Source organism: Oncorhynchus nerka, linkage group LG22 (assembly GCF_034236695.1).
Source record: "Oncorhynchus nerka isolate Pitt River linkage group LG22, Oner_Uvic_2.0, whole genome shotgun sequence".
NCBI lineage: Eukaryota > Metazoa > Chordata > Actinopteri > Salmoniformes > Salmonidae > Oncorhynchus > Oncorhynchus nerka.
In genome coordinates, this window is record NC_088417.1 from 93,050,098 (window position 1) to 93,073,857 (window position 23,760).

Consider the following 23,760-nt stretch of genomic DNA (forward strand, 5'->3'; position numbering starts at 1 on the left):
GAGTTTTGGTGGGCGGCCCTCTCTTGGCAGGTTTGTTGTGGTGCCATATTCTTTCCATTTTTTATAATGTGGTGCTCCCTGATCAGTACTTCTCCCTGACCTGTTTGGAAAGCTCCTTGGTCTTGGTGCCGCTTGTTTGGTGGTGCCCCTTGCTTAGTGGTGTTACAGACTCTGGGGCCTTTCAGAAGAAGTGTGTATATACTGAGATCATGTGACAGATCATGTGACACTTAGATTGTACACAGGTGGACTTTAACTAATTATGTGACTTCTGAAGGTAATTGGTGTCACCAGATCTTATTTAGTGGCTTCATAGCAAAGGGGTTGAATATATATGCACCCACCACTTTTCAGTTTTAAGTCTTTTTTAAAAAATTTCACTTCATCAATTTGGACTAGTTTGTGTATGTCCATTACATGAAATCCAAATAAAAATCTATTTAAATTACCAGTTGTGTAACGATCGTCATGTGAAGGAGTGGACCAAAACGCAGCGTGCTAAGTGTTCATGATAAATCTAATACTCAAAACACTCGAACAAAATAACAAACAGGGAAAACCTGCAGACACTAAACAGAAAACAACTACCCACAAAACCCAAACGAAAAAGGACAATATATATATATATATTATATATGATCCCCAATCAGAGACAACGATAAGACAGCTGCCTCTGATTGGGAACCACACCAACATAGAAATAAAGAAACTAGAATGCCCACCCTAGTCACACCCTGGCCTAACCAAAATAGAGAATAAAAACCTCTCTATGTCCAGGGCGTGACAGGTTGTAGTGCAACAAAATAGGAAAAACGTCAAGGAGGTGAATACTTTTGCAAGGCACTGTACAGGAGAACGCCTCTTTTAAAATAGATTATCTCAGTCCTGTTTAAAGTGAACTCTGGGGTTAAAAAAAAACCCGGAAGAACACTCCCCTTGCCTTTTGATTGAGGAGAGGCGAAGGTCAAGAGCCATGCATCCTCCAAAACAACGACTCTACCAAGCCGCACTGCTTCTTAACACACTGCTCACTTAACCCAGAAGCCAGCCAATGTGTTGAAGAAAACCCCGTACAACTGTCGACCGTGTCAGCGTGTATGCGTCCGGCCCGCCGCAGGAGTGGCAGTCTGACGGACAAATCTGGGTTTGGTGGATGCCTAGAGAACGCTACCTGCCCCAGTGTGTAGTGCCAACTGTAAAGTTTGGTGGAGGATGGCTTTTTCTTTGCAACTCTGCCTAGAATACAGACACTGGACAGAGGAACTCTGCCTAGAAGGCCAGCATCCCGGAGTCACCTCTTCACTGTTGACATTGAGACGGATGGTTTGCATGTACTATTTAATGAAGCTGCCATTTGAGGACTTGTGAGGCATCTGTTTCTCAAACTAGACACTAATGTACTTGTCCTCTTGCTCAGTTGTGCACCGGGGCCTCCCACTCCTCTTTCTATTCTGGTTAGAGCGAGTTTGCACTGTTCTGTGAAGGGAGTAGTACACAGCGTTGTACATGATCTTCAGTTTCTTGGCAATTTCTCTCAAGGAATAGCCTTCATTTCTCAGAACATAAATAGACTGACAAGTTTCAGAAATAAGTTATTTGTTTCTGGCCATTTTGAGCCTGTATTTGCCATTTTGAGCCTGTAATCGAATGGGTTGAACAGCTCATTAAGCTCTACTAGCTTATACTGTAGATCACATATTGAAAACAAATAATCTGAACATTGTGTCAGTACAAAACTCTACACATATTTTGGAATTCCTTTGCATCCTTGACAATCTCTAATCAATGTCCAAAAAGAGCATACATTTCTTTTGTGCCACTATTATGAGGGGTTATGTCAGGGGAAACAGTATTGCAGTAGTCTAGTGCGTGGTTCTGGAATAATGACAAGAGAACCTGGGCAGCTTTGTGGAACAGGACTGTGGAATTCCAGCGAACCGAACTCAGACCACGTGAGATGGTCTCAGTTTGATTCACTTCCAGCGAACCGAACTCAGACCACGTGAGATGGTCACAGTTTGATTCACTTCCAGCGAACCGAACTCAGACCACGTGAGATGGTCTCAGTTTGATTCACTTCCAGCTAACCGAACTCAGACCACGTGAGATGGTCTCAGTTTGATTCACTTCCAGCTAACCGAACTCAGACCACGTGAGATGGTCTCAGTTTGATTCACTTCCAGCTAACCGAACTCAGACCACGTGAGATGGTCTCAGTTTGATTCACTTCCAGCGAACCGAACTCAGACCACGTGAGATGGTCTCAGTTTGATTCACTTCCAGCTAACCGAACTCAGACCACGTGAGATGGTCACAGTTTGGTTCACTTCCAGCTAACCGAACTCAGACCACGTGAGATGGTCACAGTTTGGTTCACTTCGGGGGCTCTTTTGAGGGGTCGGAGTTCTGTAGGAGTGTTCACACTGCACAAAAAATTAAGCGAACTGCACTGAATTCACAAAAATTGTATGAAAAGGACCAAGTGTGAAAACACCCTTTACAAAAGGCCTCAAGTAGTAGTATTAATAGGTTTTATAAGTTTAATGCAATCATGGACTGAATTGTACACAAATGTACAACACAGTTAACATCAAATAGTAAAATTCCTAAACGAACACAATATATACAGAACAATAATACTACAAACACAATATTTGGGGTTGGGTGCTGTTGACACAAATACACATTTTCAATTACAACCAGTACAAGCCTCATTCATTTCAAGTCTGTCGAGCATCATAACTCAGCAGGGCAGCCCTTCTCACCGCTAGGAGAAACACTGGGATAGGAGCTAACATATGGTCTCCTTCTGAAATCCCAGGATTCACATTGTTAGACCTGATCAAACAGAATCCACCTTTTTTTTTGTGCCCATGACTGGTTCCAGGAGGTGTTAAACTAGCATATCAGGTGCCTGGCCCTCCAACCGACCGCCCCGCTCTGTTCTAGAATGTTCTTGGCAGGTGTCATCTAGCTGCGGGCACAATGGAATGTTCCCTCTAGGTGGAAGTGGAACACCGAGAGCAGAGCAGAGAAGCACTGTGGAATCCAACTGCCATGTCACCCTTGGCTACAGCAGACCATTGAGGGGGAACAGAGCAGAATGTTAGCAGTTCTAAACGTTACAACTAGTGTTTGTGCTGCCTTGTAGTTAGGTGCAGGGTTTTCCTATGAAAGTTATTGACTGTTGAATATCTGTGGTCATCATGATACTAGTGTAAAAATATTTCACTTGGCTGATCTCCTAAAGTCCCCAAGGAGTCTGCTGCTTCCTTCCTGCCTCACAGTGGTTCAGCACGGTTCAACAGCTCTTGGGCAGAACTATTGGCTTCTGTTACTACCATTTAAGAAGACAGATTACTACTTTCTCAAAGAATTTGACTGTACCTGCCATCTCATCTACATATTCACTGGCTTCGTCTTGCTACTGTGCTGAATGAGGCATTTTTTACATGCAGACATCCACTGTGGTTGTGGTGCCAATCACATGCACAGTTCTGGGATGGTACAGTACACACTAAAAACAAATGATTCTATATAGTGCCAAATAAGGGTTATTTGGCTTGTTACCACAGAGGATCCCTTTTTGGAGCTACAGTGCCTTGCGAAAGTATTCGGCCCCCTTGAACTTTGCGACCTTTTGCCACATTTCAGGCTTCAAACATAAATATATAAAACTGTATTTTTTTGTGAAGAATCAACAACAAGTGGGACACAATCATGAAGTGGAACGACATTTATTGGATATTTCAATTTTTTTTAACAAATCAAAAACTGAAAAATTGGGCGTGCATATAGAACCTTTTTTGAAGATTATGTAAAGAAACATGTTCATAAGGTTCTAAATGGCACCTCTGCGGTGCTATAAAGAACCCGTTCCTAAGGTTCTATAAAGAACTATTAATAAAATATTCTATATACAGTGGCAAGAAAAAGTATGTGAACCCTTTGGAATTATCTGGATTTCTGCATGAATTGGTCATAAAATTAGATCGGATCTTCATCAAAGTTACAACAACAGACAAACACAGTCTGCTTAAACTAATAACACACAAATTATTGTATTTTTCTTGTCTATATTGAATACATAATTTAAACATTAACAGTGTAGGTTGGAAAAAGTATGTGAACCACGAGGCTAATGACTTCTACAAAACGTAGCTGGAGTCAGATGAGATGAGATTGGAGATGTTAGTTAGAGCTGCCCTGCCCTATAAAAAACACTCACAACATTTGAGTTTGCTAGTCACAAGAAGCATTGCCCGATGTGAACCATGCCTCGAACAAAAGAGATCTCAGTAGACCCAATTGTTGACTTGCATAAAGCTGGAAAGGATTACAAAAGTATCTCTAAAAGCCTCCATTTGCTCCGTTCCAGCCATTATTATGAGCCGTCCAAATTGTCTATAAATGGAGAAAGTTCAGCACTGTTGCTTCTCTCCCTAGGAGTGGCCGTCCTGCAAAGATGACTGCAAGAGCACAGAGCAGAATGCTCAATGAGGTTAAGAAGAATCCTAGAGTGTCAGCTAAAGACTTACAGAACTCTCTAGACCATGCTAACATCTCTGTTGACGAGTCTACGATACATAAAACACTAAACAAGAACGGTGTTCATGGGAGGACACCACGGAAGCAGCCACTGCTGTCCAAAAAAAACATTGCTGCACGTCATAAGTTCGCAAAATAACATCTGGATGTTACACAGCGCTACTGGTGAAATATTCTGTGGACAGATGAAACTACAGTTGAGTTGCTTGGAAGGAACACAACACTATGTTTGGAGAAAAAAAGGCACAGCACAACATCAAAACCTCATCCCAACTGTAAAGTATGGTGAAGGGAGCATTATAATTTGGGGCTGTTTTGCTGCCTCAGGGCCTGGACAGCTTGCTATCATCGACGTAAAAATGAATTCCCAAGTTTATCAAGACATTTTGCAGGAGAATGTAAGGCTATCTGTCCGCCAATTGAAGCTCAACATAAGTTGGGTGATGCAACAGGACAACGACCTAAAACACAGAAGTAAATCAACAACAGAATGGCTTCAACAGAAGAAAATACGCCTTCTGGAGTGGCCCAGTCAGAGTCCTGACCTTAACCCGATTGAGATGCTGCGGCATGACCTCGAGTGGTTCACACCAGACATCCCAAGAATATTCCTGAACTGAAACAGATTTTTTGTAAAGAGGAATGGTCCAAAATTCCTCTTGACCGTTGTGCAGGTCTGATCTGCAACTACAGAAAACATTTGGTTGAGGTTATTGCTGCCAAAGGAGGGTCAACCAGTTATTAAATCCAAGGGTTCACATACTTTTCCCACCCTGCACTGTGAATGTTTACACTGTGTGTTCAATAAAGACATGAAAACGTATAATTGTTTGTTTGTTATTAGTTTAAGCAGACTGTGTTTGTCTATTGTTGTGACTTAGATGAAGATCAGATCAAATTTTATGACCAATTTATGCAGAAGTCCAGGTAATTCCAAAGGGTTCACATACTTTTTCTTGCAAAAAGGGTTTCGCTGTAGTTACAACCCTTTTTGGGGCTATATAGAACACTTTTTAATAGTTCTTTACAGAACCTTTATGGAGAGTGGTTCTATAGAGAACCTTCCTCAATCTCAAAGGTTCTTTATTGATCATTTTGAAGAATCATACAAGGTTTTTTATTCTGGTTAGCCATATTGTTAAAATTCCATGGGTGTCATTATTGTGTTAATTGACAAGTTGAATCAGCTGTACTAACGACCAGGGCCAGGGGTCGCTGAGAAGAGAATTGATAACCACTGATTTAGTCAACAGTTCTCAATTGACACAAGGCCTTACTTGATTCTTTCACAAGACACTGTTACTGGCACCTGTCATGTATAACATCTTACGGCATAAAACAACAGATTAGATCAACTGGAATGACACTCTCACTCATGGTTGCACAAAAACAGCTGTGCGTAAACCACGCCCCAAAATATTATATTGAGCCACTTCTCCTACATTTTAATTAGCACTAAAAGAGCAAAGAACCCTTTTGTGAACTGTAAGGAACCATTGAAGGGCTCGAAGTGTTCTTTGAGTCATTATGGTTCCTCATAGAACCATCACTCTTCCCAAAGAACCCTTGAGGAACCCATTCTTAGTGTGTAGAGCCGTGGTGGGTTTGATTTCCATTCCGGAATCCTCTGGCATTCTATAAGTAAAACCCAACACACTCCAGATCCAGATTCTGAAGCAATGTTTACTTTTATAGCTCTTTGGGTGAATCCTCACAGCCAGTTTGAGTTCTTGACAGGGTGTTTTCTCTGTTAATAACTAGTAGATGATTAATTACTACAGTATAAAAAAGGAAGTTACTGTAAGGCAGTATTTCTTCATGGTTTTTATCCATATGGTACTGTGTGGCTTAGTTTGCATTAGCGTGGTACTAGCAATGCCATGGGTGTGGGTTCAATTCCCAGAGGGATCACACACAAAAAAAATCACTAATTGTACTGTAACTGTGCTGTGAGTCATTTTGGATAAAAGTGTCTGCTGAATGGTAGTGCATTATACGATATACACACTCAGCCCCCACTCTCTCTTCCCGCACTCTAGACGCTGGGTACCTGCATGAGACGGCGGACGTACGGCAGCAGCTCAGTCACTATCAGCTAGCATCTCGTAGTCATGTGACCTCCCCCACCGCCCCGGCCCAGGGCGCGACCTCCGACACGCGTCCGGATGGCATCCTGACCTGTGAGTTCTGTGAGTTCAGTTCGGGGTACATGCAGAGCCTGCGCCGCCACTACAGAGACAGACACGGAGGGAAGAAGCTGTTCAAGTGCAAGGACTGCTCCTTTTTCACCTGCTCCAAGTAAGAAAATGAATGATACTGTGACAACAAATTTGTCTTTCCTTGAGTCCTCACATCCTCTTTCCTCCTTAAACCGCATTGGAGGAGAGGATCCAAGGTCCCTCACAAATACATGCTGACAAAATGGAGAGGAGAGTGGACATGAGGAATCAAGGAAAGACAAATGGTCTTATTTATCTTATTTTTTGGGGGGTTTATGATGGTTGCTTGGCAACTGATTGTGCTTGTTGTTTTCTTCTGTCCGCTGTGCCTCACTGCATCTGTTCGGTTCCTCTCAGGTCAGCATTCACCATGCATGTGGAAGCAGGACACACCGTGGTTCTTGAGGAGGGTCACAAAGACCTGCGCTGTCCACTCTGTCTCTACCACACCAAATACAAGAGCAATATGATCGACCACATCATCCTGCACAGGGGTATGCCATAGTTTATCTGCTCAAATATTGATAAGACAATTCAGAGGGAAATATCTCTTAGTGCCAGGTGTCATGATCTTATTGAGCTTAAAGTCACAGCTGTACTAGCCTCGGAGTTCCGGGACATTACACTATATTGTCACAAACCAAAGTGATTAGCTACACTTACTAAGATACAGTGGAGGCTGCTGAGGGGAGGACGGCTCATAATAATGGCTGGAACGGAGCAAATGGAATGGCATCAAACACATGGAAACCATGGAAACCATGTGGTTAATGTATTTGATACCATTCCACTGATTCCTCCCCAGTCATCACCAGGAGCCCCTCCTCCCCAGGTCCCACCAACCTCCTGTGCTAAGATATGACTTCACAGTTGTAAGTGTTATGGTGTTTACACAATAGTCATTATCTCTTTCTTTCTCTCTCCCCCCTCTCCCTCACCCCCACAGAGGAGCGCGTGGTACCCCTGGAGGTGTCCCGCTCCAAGCTGTCTCGCCACCTGGCGGGCGTGGTGTTCCGTTGCCACAAGTGCACCTTCACCTGCTCCAGCGACCAGAGCCTGCAGCTGCACATCACCAAGCATAACGAGATGAAACCCTACCAGTGCCAGCTGTGTTACTACGACAGCAGGCAGCGTTACCAGCTGGAGGAACACCTCCGAGACGAGCACAAGGTAAGTCAGACCCCAGAACTACAACTCCCATCATGCAGCCTGTCTGGCTGGCACATATGCAAGAAACTTCATCCTGTCAGTATGGGAAGTGTGTTGATATTATAGTATAGTCTTGTTTTCACTCTGTGGCACACACCCCTCCACGATGTGGTCTGAACTCCAACTCCCATCATACTCTGCCTTGACCCATGCTCTTCCTGTTCATCTTTTTATTTATTTTTTACTTTGGGGTAGCCTACACATCAATCTTTAATTCAGCTGTACGTGTCCTGGGCATGGGTCGGCTTTAAAAAAATCCTAAATGACCTACTTGCTTTTTAAGATAGGCAGTTTTCTAAGGATGTCATCCTGAGAATATCACAAGATCGTGCCAACTTGTATACAATTCTGTTTTGGCATCCCTTCCTCTCAGAGATGGCTTCAAGAGGTCTCAGTGCATTTTATATCCGTGTCTAATAAGTTCTGAGTTATTTCAGTACTTTATCATAGAATTTATTAAACCTCCATTACATGCAGATAAAATGTGCTTATCTGGAAAAAGGATCTGAAGTCATACAAAGTAAACCAAGCAAGATGATTCACATCCCACACACATACATCCTGCTATCTATTCTGAGTGCATATCACAAAGAATAGGTTTCATTTCCCATAGTCCCTAAATGGGGATAATGCATGAGATGCTGAACGAGTGCAGATGGCCTTTCATGAGGTTGAAGTGACATTAAAAGGGCTCAGACGACACTAGCTGTTTGTTAAGGGAAGACTAAGAAGCTCCTGTTCCTTGAACTCATTTTTTGTACTAAAAGCCAATTATATCATTATTTTATGACATGATACTTATCAATCATGGTTTGTGGTGCTCGTAAATTATAGAAATTGTGCTTCACGTTGAATCATGGTGTTATACAGTATCGTTAAACATGAATAGATGCAAAAAAAAACGTCACATTTAATTCTAATAAAGTCAATCCAATAAGCTGAATTCATCCCAGAGGGGCCATTTTTCTGGGTTTTACGAGGAGACAAGTAAACAACAACTTGACAGCAGTAAGAACATACTGCTGATACCTCTGTCTTTCTCTTGTTGATCAGGTGATCCGTAACTTTGAGTCGATGGGGCGGGTCAATCTGGATCAGTTGGATGCTTTAAATGAGATTCGCAGTAGCGCCGAGGAGGAAGAGGAGAGAGAGGAGGATGGAACGGTCATGGAAGAAGAGATGATGGAGGAGTGTAGAGATGAAGACCTAGAGGAGGAAGAGGAAGGGGGAGTGGCAGAAAAGCATTTTCCTAAAGGTAAACAAGAATCTTTGAGCTGTGTTCATTAGGCACCAAACAGAAGAAAATTGACTGAATCAGGGAGGGACTGTTTCATAACGTTTTGTTACATGTGCCCTAATGAACACAACCCTGTTACTGGCCCTGTCACTGATCAGTAATGTGATGTGACTGGGGGCCTGTTATATCTGTGTTTGCTGTATGTCTGATATTAACCCCTCATCATGCTGATCGCTGTCTGTCCCCCAGATGTCCCTGTGGTTTCCCCTAGCAGCAGCAGTGTGTCTGCCTCCGCTGAGAAGCGTTTCCCCTGTGAGTTCTGTGGTCGTTGCTTCACCAACAACATAGAGTGGGAACGCCACGTCCTCCGACACGGAATGTGAGTCCATAGAGATACATTATAATATCTTATATTAGTATTTAGTTCTGTGCCCCCCCGCCGCTAAGCATTTACCAACAGCAACGTCAGTCTGCAGTCTGGCCCGGCCTTGATTTTCATGTCCAAGGATGTAGATTTTTAGTCCAGACCAGACAAATCTGAACCAATCATAGACGTCTATGTTTGATTCATAACTGGTCCGGTCTGGCCTTTATTTGGCCCAAACGTAGACATCTATAATTGGTTCAGATTTGGTCCTGACCAAAAAGCAATCATAGACTTCTATGTTTCATACGTTTGGAGAGTACGGTACAATATAGTAGAGTAGAGCACAGCAGAGTACAGTACAGTAGAGCACAGCAGAGTACAGTACAGAGCACAGCAGAGTAAAGTACAGTACACAGTACAGTAGAGCACAGCAGAGTAAAGTACAGTACACTGTACAGCAGAGTACAGTACACAGTACAGTAGAGCACAGCAGTGTATAGTACACAGTACAGTAGAGCACAGTACAGTAGAGCACAGCAGAGTACAGTACAATATAGTACAGTAGAGCATAGCAGAGTACAGTACACAGTACAGTAGAGCACAGCAGAGTACAGTACACAGTACAGTAGAGCACAGTACATTACAGTACAGTAGAGCACAGTACAGTACAGCAGAGTACAGTACAATACAGTACAGTAGAGCACAGCAGAGTACAGTACAGTACAATGCAGTACAGTACACAGTACAGTCGAGCACAGCAGAGTACAGTACAATATAGTACAGTATAGGACCATAGAGTACAGCAGAGTACAGTACAATAAAGTGCACAGGACAGTAGAGCACAGCAGAGTACAGTACAATAGTACAGTAGAGCACAGCAGAGTACATTACACAGTACAGTAGAGCACAATACATTACAGTAAAGTACACAGTACAGTAGAGCACAGCAGAGTACAATACAGTACAGTACACAGGACAGTAGAGCACAGCAGAGTCCAGTATAATACACACAGTAAAGCACAGTAGAGTACAGTACAGTAAAGCACAGTAGAGTACAGTACAGTAAAGCACAGTAGAGTACAGTACAATACAGTACAGTAGAGCACAGCAGAGTACAATAAAGCACAGCAGAGTATAGTACAACACAGTAGAGCAGAGTAGAGTACAATACAGTACACAGTACAGTAGAGCACATCAAAGTACAGTATGGCACAGCTTAGTACAATACACAGTATAGTAAAGAAAAGTATAGTACAATACAGTACAATACAGAAAATTATAGTATAGTAGAGTAAAAATAAATATATATATATATATATATATATACACTGCTCAAAAATATAAAGGGAACACTTAAACAACTCCAAGTCAATCACACTTCTGTGAAATCAAACTGTCCACTTAGGAAGCAACACTGATTGACAATCAATTTCACATGCTGTTGTGCAAATGGAATAGACAACAGGTGGAAATTATAGGCAATTAGCAAGACACCCCCAATAAAGGAGTGGTTCTGCAGGTGGTGACCACAGACCACTTTTCAGTTCCTATGCTTCCTGGCTGATGTTTTGGTCACTTTCGAATGCTGGCGGTGCTTTCACTCTAGTGGTAGCATGAGACGGAGTCTACAACCCACACAAGTGGCTCAGGTAGTGCAGCTCATCCAGGATGGCACATCAATGCGAGCTGTGGCAAGAAGGTTTGCTATGTCTGTCAGCGTAGTGTCCAGAGCATGGAGGCGCTACCAGGAGACAGGCCAGTACATCAGGAGACGTGGAGGAGGCCGTAGGAGGGCAACAACGCAGCAGCAGGACCGCTACCTCCGCCTTTGTGCAAGGAGGAGCAGGAGGAGCACTGCCAGAGCCCTGCAAAATGACCTCCAGCAGGCCACAAATGTGCATGTGTCTGCTCAAACGGTCAGAAACAGACTCCATGCGGGTGGGGGTTGTGCTTAAAGCCCAACACCATGCAGGACGTTTGGCATTTGCCAGAGAACACCAAAATTGGCAAATTTGCCACTGGCGCCCTGTGCTCTTCACAGGTGAAAGCAGGTTCACACTGAGCACATGTGACAGACGTGACAGAGTCTGGAGACGCCATGGAGAACGTTCGGCTGCCTGCAACATCCTCCAGCATGACCGGTTTGGCAGTGGGTCAGTCATGGTGTGGGGTGGCATTTCTTTGGGGGGCCGCACAGCCCTCCATGTGCTCGCCAGAGGTAGCCTGACTGCCATTAGGTACTGAGATGAGATCCTCAGACCCCTTGTGAGACCATATGCTGGTGCGGTTGGCCCTGGGTTCCTCCTAATGCAAGACAATGCTAGACCTCATGTGGCTGGAGTGTGTCAGCAGTTCCTGCAAGAGGAAGGCATTGACGCTATGGACTGGCCCGCCCGTTCCCCAGACCTGAATCCAATTGAGCACATCTGGGACATCATGTCTCGCTCCATCCACCAACGCCACGTTGCACCACAGACTGGCCAGGAGTTGGCAGATGCTTTAGTCCAGGTCTGGGAGGAGATCCCTCAGGAGACCATCCGCCACCTCATCAGGAGCATTCCCAGGCGTTGTAGGGAGGTCATACAGGCACGTGGAGGCCACACACACTACTGAGCCTCATTTTGACTTGTTTTAAGAACATTACATCAAAGTTGGATCAGCCTGTAGTGTGGTTTTCCACTTTAATTTTGAGTGTGACTCCAAATCCAGACCTCCATGGGTTGATATTTGATTTCCATTTATCATTTTTGTGTGATTTTGTTGTCAGCGCATTCAACTATGTAAAGAAAAAAGTATTTAATAAGAATATTTAATTCATTCAGATCTAGGATGTGTTATTTTAGTGTTCCCTTTATTTTTTTGAGCAGTGTATGTGTATATATATATATATATATATATATATATATATATATATATATATAAAAATAATCATAATAAAGTAGAGTGAAGTAGAGCCATTTTTTACATTCAGCATCACTTCATCAAGGGAAATATAGTATTATTTCTAATAAAGATATCTACACATATTTCAGGATATTGTGTATCCCTGGAAAAAATCTGAATTCTTGTAAACATTACTGTTTTGAAAACATAGTTTGTCCAAAAAAAGGGGAATGGGGTAAGTTAAGCCGCCTACACATTTATGTACTGAATGAAATATTACCACTACCTTTTAAAAACTATATTCAACACAAACACAATTCAACAAAATTCAACACAATCACTTGTTTTGTATTTTAATCATTTTAAGCATCTTTGAACAAATAACAAAACACTTTGTACTTTTGTAAACACTTTTAACATTGGCCAATATATCCCAGTGATAATGCCTTTCATTACACTTGGGAAGAAAACACTTGAATTTGCTCAACTTGCCATTGGCTCAACTTACCCCATGGCCATTGGCTCAACTTACCCCATGGCCATTGGCTCAACTTACCCCATGGCCATTGGCTCAACTTACCCCATGGCCATTGGGTCAACTTACCCCATGGCCATTGGGTCAACTTACCCCATGGCCATTGGGTCAACTTACCCCATGGCCATTGGGTCAACTTACCCCAAGGCAAACATTTTGACTATTAGCCAGCCACAGCTACAATGAAGCACTTTCATGCTAGTTTTATGACCTTATTTATATTGAAGCTTATATAGATTATATACATTATCTAATTTGGTTTCGATACAAGCATCACAAAACCTCGAACACAATAAATTCATTTGACTTTGACAATTGACAATAAATTTGACAATACATTCATTTGACTTTTTTTACGAAACTTGCTTACCAATTTTTCCATGCGGTTTCTTCCTTCACAGACTAAATGAAAGGATGACCTTGTTCATTTTATGTATGGTTTCCTAGAAACAAGGGTGGCTCAACTTACCCATTTGGTTCAACTCACCCCACCCTCTCTACTGTATTGTACCCTACTTTACTCTTAATGTACTCTACTCTATTGAATTAAACTATACTGTACTGTACTCTTCTGAATTAAAGTTTACTGTACTGTACCACACTGTACTGTGCTCTACTGTACTGTAATGTTCAAATTGATGAAACATAGCATAGACATCTATGATTTCTTCAGATTTGGATCTGGTCCATACTGACCAAATATGTACTTGTTTGGGGCGGGACTCATTAGAATAATACCCGGCATGCTTTGCAAGTGTTTGTTTTTACATTTACATTTTGGTCATTCAGCAGACGCTCAGTGCATTCAACTTAAGTAGATAAACCACAAAATATCAGAGTCATAGCAAGAATAGCACATTTTAAAGCTTTTGAAAAAGCTCACATACATAAGTGCATGTGACAGAATAAATATTCTGTTGTAATCTTGAGTTCCTTTTTCATATAATAAAGAGGCTTGAAAAATATTGTGATATAATGCATACTTTCATTGAGAATGTACACTACCGTTCAAACGTTTGGGGTCACTGAAAAATGTCCTTGTTTTTGAAAGAAAAGCAACATTTTTGTCCATTAAAATAACATCAAATTGATCAGAAAACACAGTGTCTGAGTTCTTTGCAGAGTTCAATATCTCAGACTGCCCAATAAAAAGAAAAGATGGTCAAAAGAACACAGACAATGGACAGAGGAACTCTGCCTAGAAGGTCAGCATCCCGGAGTTGCCTCTTCACTGTTGACGTTGAGACTGGTGTTTTGCGGGTAATATTTAATGAAGCTGCCAGTTGAGGTCTTGTTTCTCAAACTAGACACTAATGTATTTGTCTTCTTGCTCAGTTGTGCACCGGGGCCTCCCAATCATCTTTCTATTCTGGTTAGAGTCAGTTTGTGCTGTTCTGTGAAGGGAGTAGTACACAACCTTGTACAAGATCTTCAGTTTCTTGGCAATTTCTCACATGGAATAGCCTTCATTTCTCAGAACAAGAATAGACTGACGAGTTTCAGAAGAAAGTTCTTTGTTTCTGGCCATTTTGAGCCTGTATCGAACCCACAAATGCTGATGCTCCAGAGACTCATCTAGTCTAAAGAAGGTTTGTTTTATTGCTTCTTTAATCAGAACAACAGTTTTCATCTGTGCTAACATAATTGCAAAAGGGTTTTCTAATGATCAATTAGCCTTTTAAAATGCTAAACTTGGATTAGCTAACACAACGTGCCATTGGAACACAGGAGAGATGGTTGCTGATAATGGGCCTATGTAGATATTCCATTACAAATCAGCCGTTTACAGCTACAATAGTCATTTACAACATTAACAATGTCTACACTGTATTTCAGATCAATTTTATGTTATTTTAATGGACAAAAAAGGTTATTTTCTTTCAAAAACAAGGACATTTCTAAGTGACCCCAAACGTTTGAACGGTAGTGTATATGCATATGAAAGTTGGCCATAGAATCAATGTCTGAAAAAATACGTATTTTAACGTCTTTTCAATGTCTGTAATTGAAGCCTTTTCAACGTCCGGGAAATACATATTTTCAACTTTGATTCAGCAACTAGATGTCTAAAAGACATATTTTCAACGTAATTTTGTTTACTAAGATCTTGCATCCCTCTCTTCTCCTTTCCCTGTCCCATCTCTCTGCCGTCTCTCTCTAATTCCTACTTATTTCCCTCCCTCTCAGCCTCTTCCTTCGGCATGTTTTCCCCCAGTATGTTCCTATGGTGATGGACACTGACCTTTCACCCTCTCATCCCCATGCAGGACTGTTACCAACAGCAGAACAACAGACACTAGCACCACTCCAGCAATAGAAACCTCAGCTCAGCTTCTTATTGGCTCGTTGGATGTCGTGACAATGACCGATAGAGGGATGGACCTATCCAGCAACGGCATGGAGGTGGAGAGAGGATATGCCTCTGACCTATCACAGAGTAGTAAAAATCAGAATGAGGAAGACAAAGAAATACTTGAGACCAAAAATGACCTATAGGAAGAGATGGAAGAGAAGAGAACTGTGGCCTAACATTGTAGTCACTGTGCTAGAGACCATAACATTAGGTTGTATGGATATTGATGTTGGGTTGGGTATCAAAAATAGGCTGCAAAAAAAAAGAAGATGTAAACATAAAAAACTAAGTCAAAGGAATTGTCACCTTTTGGAGCATTGTTAGCTTTTAAGTGTAACATATTGGAAACAATAGGTTGTGTTCAATGATTTATATATACACTAGATGACTGACAGGGAGCGCTGTTTTGAAGCCGCCGTACCTCCATCTTGGAACTCCCCCACCGTTGAAAAAATATTTTGGAAGCTATAGAAATGCATTTATAAAGTCTACATTTCTTTTTGCCATGTTTATTCTATACTGTACAAAAATATAAATGCAACATGCAACAATTTCAACGATTGTACTGAGTTACACTTCATATAAGGAAATCAGTCATTTTAAATAAATAAACTAGGCCCAAATCTATGGATTTCACGACTGGGCAGGGCCCAACCACTTGGGAGCCTGCGCCACCCACTGGCGAGCCAGGCCCAGCCAATCAAAATGAGTTTTTCACAACAAAATGTCTTTATTACAGACAGAAATATTCCTGTTTCATTAGCTGTCCAGTTGGCTGGTTTCATATGCTCCCGCAGGTAAAGAAGCCAGATGTGGAGGTCCTGGGCTGGCGTGGTTACACGTGGTCTGCGGTTGTGAGACTGGTTGGACATACTGCCAAATTCTATAAAATAACCTTGTAGGCATCTTATGGTAGAGAAATTAACATAACATTCTTTGGCAACAGCTCTGGTGGACTTCTGGCAAAAGCTCTGGTGGACATTCCTGCAGACAGCATGCCAATTGCACTCCCTCAAAACTTGAGACATCTGTGGCATTGTGTTATGTAACAACACTGCACATTTTAGAGTGGCCTTTTATTGTCCCCAGTACAAGGTGCACCTGTAATGATCATGCTGTTTAATCAGCTTCTTGATATGCCACAGCTGTCAAGTGGATGGTTTATCTTGGCAAAGGAGAAATGCTCACTAACAGGGATGTAAAAACAAATCTGAGAAAAAGCTTTTGTGCATTTGGAACATATAATTTATATCAGTTCATGAAACATGGGACCAACACTTTACATGTTGCATTTATATTTTTGTTCAGTATATTACAGACATGTTAATGCATATTTTTGTTATTATATTATGTGAGCTAAACATAAAAATAAAATTTGAAAAAAAAAATATATATAAACATTTTCATTAAAGTATAATGTTTTGAAAGTGCTAATGTTACTTTCCCAACTACAGCAACAAAAATACTTAAATACATTTAATTTTGACCTTGAATCATTCTATTTTAATACTGTAGAATTCCATTCATTTCTATGGACTGCTTCTTCTGTGGAGGGCCAATATGGCCGACCGGTGGCTTCAAAGCCTCTCATTGGCCAATACATAGCATCAGCAATCCAGGGTTTATATACATCACCGTTTGTGTTACATCCCAAAAAAATGTAAATGGCTGAACTTTAAAATTAGTCACTGGTCCCATAGAATAGATGTTAATATATTGGTAACCAATAGTGAATGGTACTGTAAAGCATACATTCAGGTCAAATCGTCAGTTTCCACAGGTTAAGTCCTAGTTCACGTCTACTGAACTAAGATATTTATTTTGTTTAAAGAAAGAGTGGGTGACATTTCCCCAAAACATGTTTGAAATTGGAGAATTCAGTTTTGAAGCCTATACAGTGCCTTCAGAAAGTGTTTATACCCTTTGATTTAATCCACATTTGGTGGTTACATCCTGAATTCGAAATATATTAAATATTATTTTTTTCTCACCCATCTACACACAATACCCAATAATGACAAAGTGAAAACATGTTTTTTAGATTTTTTTGAACATTTATTGAAAAGAAAATATAGAAATATTCTAATTTCCGTAAGTATTTACACCCCTGAGTCAATTTGTTGGAGATACAAGCATCTTTGGCAGCGAGTACAGACTTTCTGGGTAAGTCTCTAAGAGCTTTCCACACCTGGATTGTACAACATCTGCCCATTATAATTTTCAAAATCATTCAAGCTCTGTCAAATTGGTTGATGTTCATTGCTAAACAACCCTTTTCAGGTCTTTCCATAAAGTTTTAGGTAGATTTAAGTCAAAACTGTAACTCGGCCACTCGGGAACATTCACAGTCTTTTTGGTAAGCAACTCCAGTCTAGATGGGGCCTTTTGTTTTAGGTTATTGTCCTGCTGAAAGGTGAATTAATCTCCCAGTATCTGGTGGAAAGCAAACTGAACAAGGTTTTGCCAGTGCTTAGCACCATTCCATTTATTTTTTATCCTGAAAAACTCCCCAGTCCTTAACAATTACAAGCATACCCAGAGCATGATGCAGCCACCACTATGCTTGAAAATATGGAGAGTGGTATTCAATAATGTGTTGTATTGGATTTGCCTCAAACATAACACTTTATATTTAGGACAAAAAAAGGTAATTGCTTTTTTTGGGGAGCACATTTTTTGCTTTTTTACTTTAGTGCCTTATTGCAAACAGGATGCATGTTTTTGATTATTTTTATTCTGTACAGGCTACCTTCTTTGCCCTCTGTAAATTATGTTAATATTGTGGAGTAACTACAATGTTGTTGATCCATCCTCAGTTTTCTCCTATCACAGCCATTAAACACTGTAACTGCTTTAAAGTCACCATTGGCCTCATGGTGAAATCCCTGAGCGATTTCCTTCCTCTCCGGCAACTGAGTTAGGAAGGACGCTTCTATCTTTGTAGTGACTGGGTGTAATTAGTGTAATTAATAACTTCACCATGCTCAAAGGGATATTCAATGTCTGCTTTTTTTTACCCAACTACTAATCGGTGCCCTTTTATGCGAGGCATTGGTTGGTCTGTGTTTGAAATTCACTGCTCAACTGAGGGACCTTACAGATAATTGTATGTGTGGGGTACATAGATGAGGTAGTCATTCAAAAATCATGTTTTTTTAACTATGATTCACTATTATTGCACTAGAGTGAGTCCATGCAACATATTATGTAACATGAACCTATTTATGCTTGTCATAACAAAGGGGTTGAATACTTGTTGACTCAAGACATTTCAGCTTTACATTTTTTATTAATTTCAAATCATTTCTAACAACGTGCAGTACCAGTCAAAAGTTTGGACACACCTACTCATTCAAGGGGTTTTCTTTATTTTTACTATTTTCTACATTGTAGAATAATAGTGAAGACATCAAAACTATGGAAATAACACATATGGAATCATGTAGTAACCAAAAAACTGTTAATCAAATCAAAATATGTTTTAGATTCTTCAAAGCCACCCTTTGCATTGATTACAGCTTTGCATACTCTTGGCATTCTCTCAACCAGCTTCACCTGCAATGCTTTTCCAACAGTCTTGAAGGAGTTCCCACATATACTGAGCACAGGACAATGACCCAAAACACACCTCCAAGATGTGTAATGGCTATTTGACCAAGAAGGAGAGTGATGGAGTGCTGCATCAGATGACGTGGCCTCCACAATCACCCCCTGCTTTTACTTCACTCTTTGGTCCAACTCATCTCAAGCCATCTCAATTGAGTTGAGGTCAGGTGATTGTGGAGACCACGTCATCTGATGCAGCACTCCATCACTCTCCTTCTTGGTCAAATAGCCATTACACAGCCTGGATGTGTGTTGGGTCATTGTCCTGTTGAAAAACAAATGATAGTCCCACTAAGCGCATATATTTGGGCTGCAATTTCTGAGGCTGGTAACTCTAATGAACTTATCTTCTGCAGCAGAGGTAACTCTGGGTCTTCTATTCCTGTGGCAGTCCTCATGAGACCCAGCTTCATCATAGCGCTTGATGGTTTTTGCGACTGCACTTGAAGAAACTTTCAAAGTTCTTGACATTTTCTGAATGGACTGACATTCATGTCTTAAAGTAAAGATGGACTGTCATTTCTCTTTGCTTATTTGAGGTGGTCTTGCCATAATATGGACTTGGCCTTTTACTAAAATGGGCTATCTTCTGTATACCACCCCTACCTTGTCACAACACAACTGATTGGTTCAAACGCATTAAGAAGGAATGAAATACCACAAATTAACTTTTAACAAGGCACACCTGTTGATTGAATTGCATTCCAGGCGACTACCTCATGAAGCTAGTTGAGAGAATGCCAAGAGTGTGCAATGCTGTCTTCAAGGCAAATGGTGGCTACTTTGAAGAATCTCAAATATAAAATGTATTTTGAATTGTTTAACACTTTTTTTGGTTTCTACATGATTCCATGTGTCATTTCCATAGTTTTGATGTCTTCACTATTATTCTACAATGTAGAAAATAGTAAAAATAAAGAAAAACCCTTGAATGAGTAGGTGTGTCCAAACTTTTGACTAGTACTGTAATTCCATTTTGACATTATTCGGTATTGTGTGTCGGCAATTGACAAACAAATCTACATTTAATCCATTTTAAATTCAGGCTGTAACACAACAAGATGTGGGAAATAGTCAAGAGGTGTGAATACTTTCTGAAGGCACTGTATATATCAAAGCACCTTTGACACCATGGAAGTTCCAAACAAGGGGTTCTTTAAAGATATATAATCTACTCTATGACCCCACCTTTAACCTACTGCTCCCTGATCCCCCTTTAACCTCCTACTGCTCCCTGATCCCCCTTTAACCTGCTACTGATCCCTGATCCCCCTTTAACCTCCTACTGCTCCTGATCCCCTTTAACCTCCTACTGCTCCCTGATCCCCCTTTATTCTCCCACTGCTCCTTGATCCCCCTTTACCTCCTACTGCTCCCCGATCCCCCTTTAACCTCCTCCTGCTCCCTGATCCCCCTTTAACCTCCTCCTGCCTGATCCCCCTTTACCTCCTACTGCCCCCTTTATCCTACTGCTCCCGATCCCCCTTTAACCTCCTCCTGCTCCCCCCCCTTTTACCTCCTACTGCTCCCTGATCCCCTTTAACCTGCTACTGATCCCTGATCCCCCTTTACCTCCTACTGCTCCCTGATCCCCCTTTAACCTCCTACTGCTCTCTGATCCCCAATTACATCCTACTGCTCCCTGATCCCCCTTTAACCTCCTACTGCTCCCTGATCCTCCTTTAACCTCCTACTGCTCCCTGATCCCCCTTTAACCTCCTACTGCTCCCTGATCCACCTTTACATCCTACTGCTCCCTGATCCCCCTTTAACCTCCTACTGCTCCCTGACCCCCCCTCACCTCCCTGACCCCCCTTCACCTCGACTCCCATTTAACCTCCTACTGTATGGGGTAACACATTTAACTGACCCCCCTTTAACCTCCTACTGTATGGGTTAACACATTCAGCTCACTGACCCCCATTTAATCCCTGACCCACCTTTAACCTCACTGCTACCATCCAGATCCTCATGTCCTTATCCTAATAATCCCATCGTCTAGTGTTGTCGTTGTCACAGAGTTAAGAATGTGCCGTAAGGTCACTCCACAGCTAGCTTGAAATGTCGTCGATGGAGCCATCCAATTGGATCCTTTTGTATAGCTCAATCGGCCGGTACGTTGTCAAGGAGGATGGTCACTGGTTTGAGCCCGTTATGGGGACACGGGCAGTGGAGGACGATATACTGTGAGCAGCTGACTGCCGTCAGTTTCATGATGTTGAGAGATGGACAGTAAATGAGAGATGACTCTTCTTGACCTGTGCCTGTATTCAAGAGTCTCTGAGTAGGAGTGCTGATCTAGGGTCAGTTTAGCCTTTTAGATCATAATGAAGAAGATTATATGGACAGTGTGGACCTGATCCTAGATATGCCTTCTCAACGTGTCACTCTTCACCCATCTATACTAGCTGTAAAACAGTAGGACATTTCTGTGATTTGACCCGAATGATAACTTTACAGTAGTTTTTTTTTTTTTGCATTGTGTAAATCAAGTAGAATAATTCATTGAGGAATAGTTGCACCTTATTTATCTTTAGTATATATCCAACTTTTAGAATATTGTCTTGGCTTTTGCCCTAATATGGTTTCCTTGAATATGATGTGATGCCTTCAGCCTTAGGCATTCCCATCACTTCCACTCTTTATAACTGCATTTATTGTCTATAGTTCAACTTCTGACAGTTGAGATTTTGACATTTGAAAGTGAACTGACACAACCGTGTTCCCACAACATGATAACCAGCAGCTTGACTTAATTGGTTAAGTTCCCTTGCTATTTTGTCTATCGATAGCGAGCTACACTGTACTCTGGTGATATATATATATATATATATATATATCTTCAACGTCAGAAGACAATAGAGGGAATAATGTGTGGAAAATAGCATGGCGTTAGCAGCTAATTCACCTCATCAATAGAGAATTGTGACAGCATTTGAAAGACAACCAACTTGTATGCTAAAGAAAAAGGATTTTAAATGTGACTGACCAGCAATGTGAAAGTAGAACACTGGGGTGTTTAACTAATGTTCTCCAGTGCATTTGTGCTGTATTCTATGATTCTGTCATTGTTGATGGAGATAACTAGGAGAGCCTGCTCTTCTGTATGCTTCTTTTTAGACTAGGCTGTTTTGACAAACAAGGCAGAGATTGTATATGTTAGAAGTTGCTGCTCAAATACCCCAAAGCCTTATTAGAATTATGAATAGCAATTATTTCAAGCTTCATCAAAACAAATGTTTTCTTTCCAACAGTGGTTGGTTGGAACCAATACAAAAAAAACGATACAATACAAAGTGATTGACAGTTATTGGTATAACTCATTTGAGCCATCAAAATGACAGAAAAAAACATGTTTTCTTGGTACCAAAATATTTAGCTGGCTATGTTTGCTACAAATGTCTTTCCTGGGTAAAGAACCATTGTTGCATAGGGGGAAGAACCCAGAGACATATATATATACAGTATTAATGTATATATGGCTCTGATAGAATCCAGTTCCCCTATAGGGTGTCCTGCATGTACGTATGTGACATGCAGCCGTGTATAGAGAAAACAAACTGCTTGTTAAGTGTTTGAAACTGTGGTGTTTCAGAAAGGATACTTTAACCTTTTTCCTTTAGGTGTTGGTCTCAAATTAAACAAATAAATAAAACAAAAAATGTAAAGATAAAAACCTTTTGGAGTGTTTTTCAGACTCCCAAATCAAAATGTTAATAATAAGCTGTTGTACAACGTCTGGTTGATAAGAAATATCGGTTATTTTTTTGTACCTTAAAAACAACTTGGGGGGGTGCTGAGTCTTTTACCCCTTGTCCTATTAGCCTAGCTTTTTAAACATTAACCCGTTAGAGAAATGTTTGTTTGAGGAAATAAGCTTTTAAAGTGGCAGCCGCTCCACTGAAAACCAGGGGTTAAATATGGATTTTGTAAGGTGATGAAACTGTCCTGTCTCTCTTTCCCCCAAAATTGGTAAATTTTTCATATAAATCTATTGAACTGTCACTGTACCCTGAAGGTGGTGGGACTATTGGTTTGTTGGTCACACCCCTTCCTCCCACCTCCCAATTTAATCCCTGCTCGTCATAACACACTGGATACTTGTATGTGTGTGTGTGTAATATATATATTATATATATATATAATATATATATTTAGTTTGTCTTCATTACGTTTCTCTCCTCTCTTCAGACTGTTCTCTATAGTTTTACTACTTTAGATTCTCCATTTTGCCTTTTCTCCTGTGAAAATCTGATTCCTAAAGGTGGGCCTAGAATGATTGTTTACAATTGTATTCCATTTGATCTCTGGATATTCTGTAAATATTGTAATTCATTGTCTTTTTTTAACTTGTTAATAAAGTTATCAGATAACGGTATATTGTGTTTGTTGTCATGGATCATAGTTCCACTTTGTGCATCTGTTGTTTCCAATCAGATATATCTGGTGTCTTTTGACACCACAGGATCAGTATATTCTCCATTGTCACAAATTCCCAGAAATTACAGGTCAATCCACCCAATACTTTGAATAGGACACCATACCATTGTTTCAGGTTATTGACACTCCAAAAACAGCACTTTGTACAGGCGTATCTATTAGTATGCTTATCACGACAGATGTCATGAATTGTAAATGAATAAGCTCTAAGGGGCTCCGGAGTGGTGCAGCGGTCTAAGGCACTGCATCTCAGTGCTAGAGGCGTCACTACAGACCCTGGTTCGATTCCATTCCGTGATTGGAAGCCCCATAGGGAGTACCCAGCGTCGTCCGGGTTTGTCTGCGGTATGCCGTCATTGTAAA

The 23,760-nt window shown here is 41.1% G+C and overlaps 1 protein-coding gene across 3 annotated transcripts in view; it reads left to right on the forward strand.

The window, feature by feature from the left end:
• The window catches only part of LOC115106007 (zinc finger protein 462-like), a 72,319-nt gene extending 54,106 nt beyond the window's left edge, over positions 1 to 18,213 (forward strand). For all 3 annotated transcript variants that reach the window (XM_029628570.2, XM_029628571.2, XM_029628572.2), the window contains 6 exons: positions 6,588 to 6,846; positions 7,125 to 7,261; positions 7,714 to 7,937; positions 9,030 to 9,231; positions 9,463 to 9,592; positions 15,266 to 18,213. In XM_029628570.2, the coding sequence (XP_029484430.2) occupies positions 6,588 to 6,846; positions 7,125 to 7,261; positions 7,714 to 7,937; positions 9,030 to 9,231; positions 9,463 to 9,592; positions 15,266 to 15,494 (1,181 nt within the window). In that variant the 3' untranslated portion in view covers positions 15,495 to 18,213. The remainder of the gene's footprint in view (positions 1 to 6,587; positions 6,847 to 7,124; positions 7,262 to 7,713; positions 7,938 to 9,029; positions 9,232 to 9,462; positions 9,593 to 15,265) is intronic.
• The last annotated feature ends 5,547 nt before the right edge of the window (positions 18,214 to 23,760 follow it).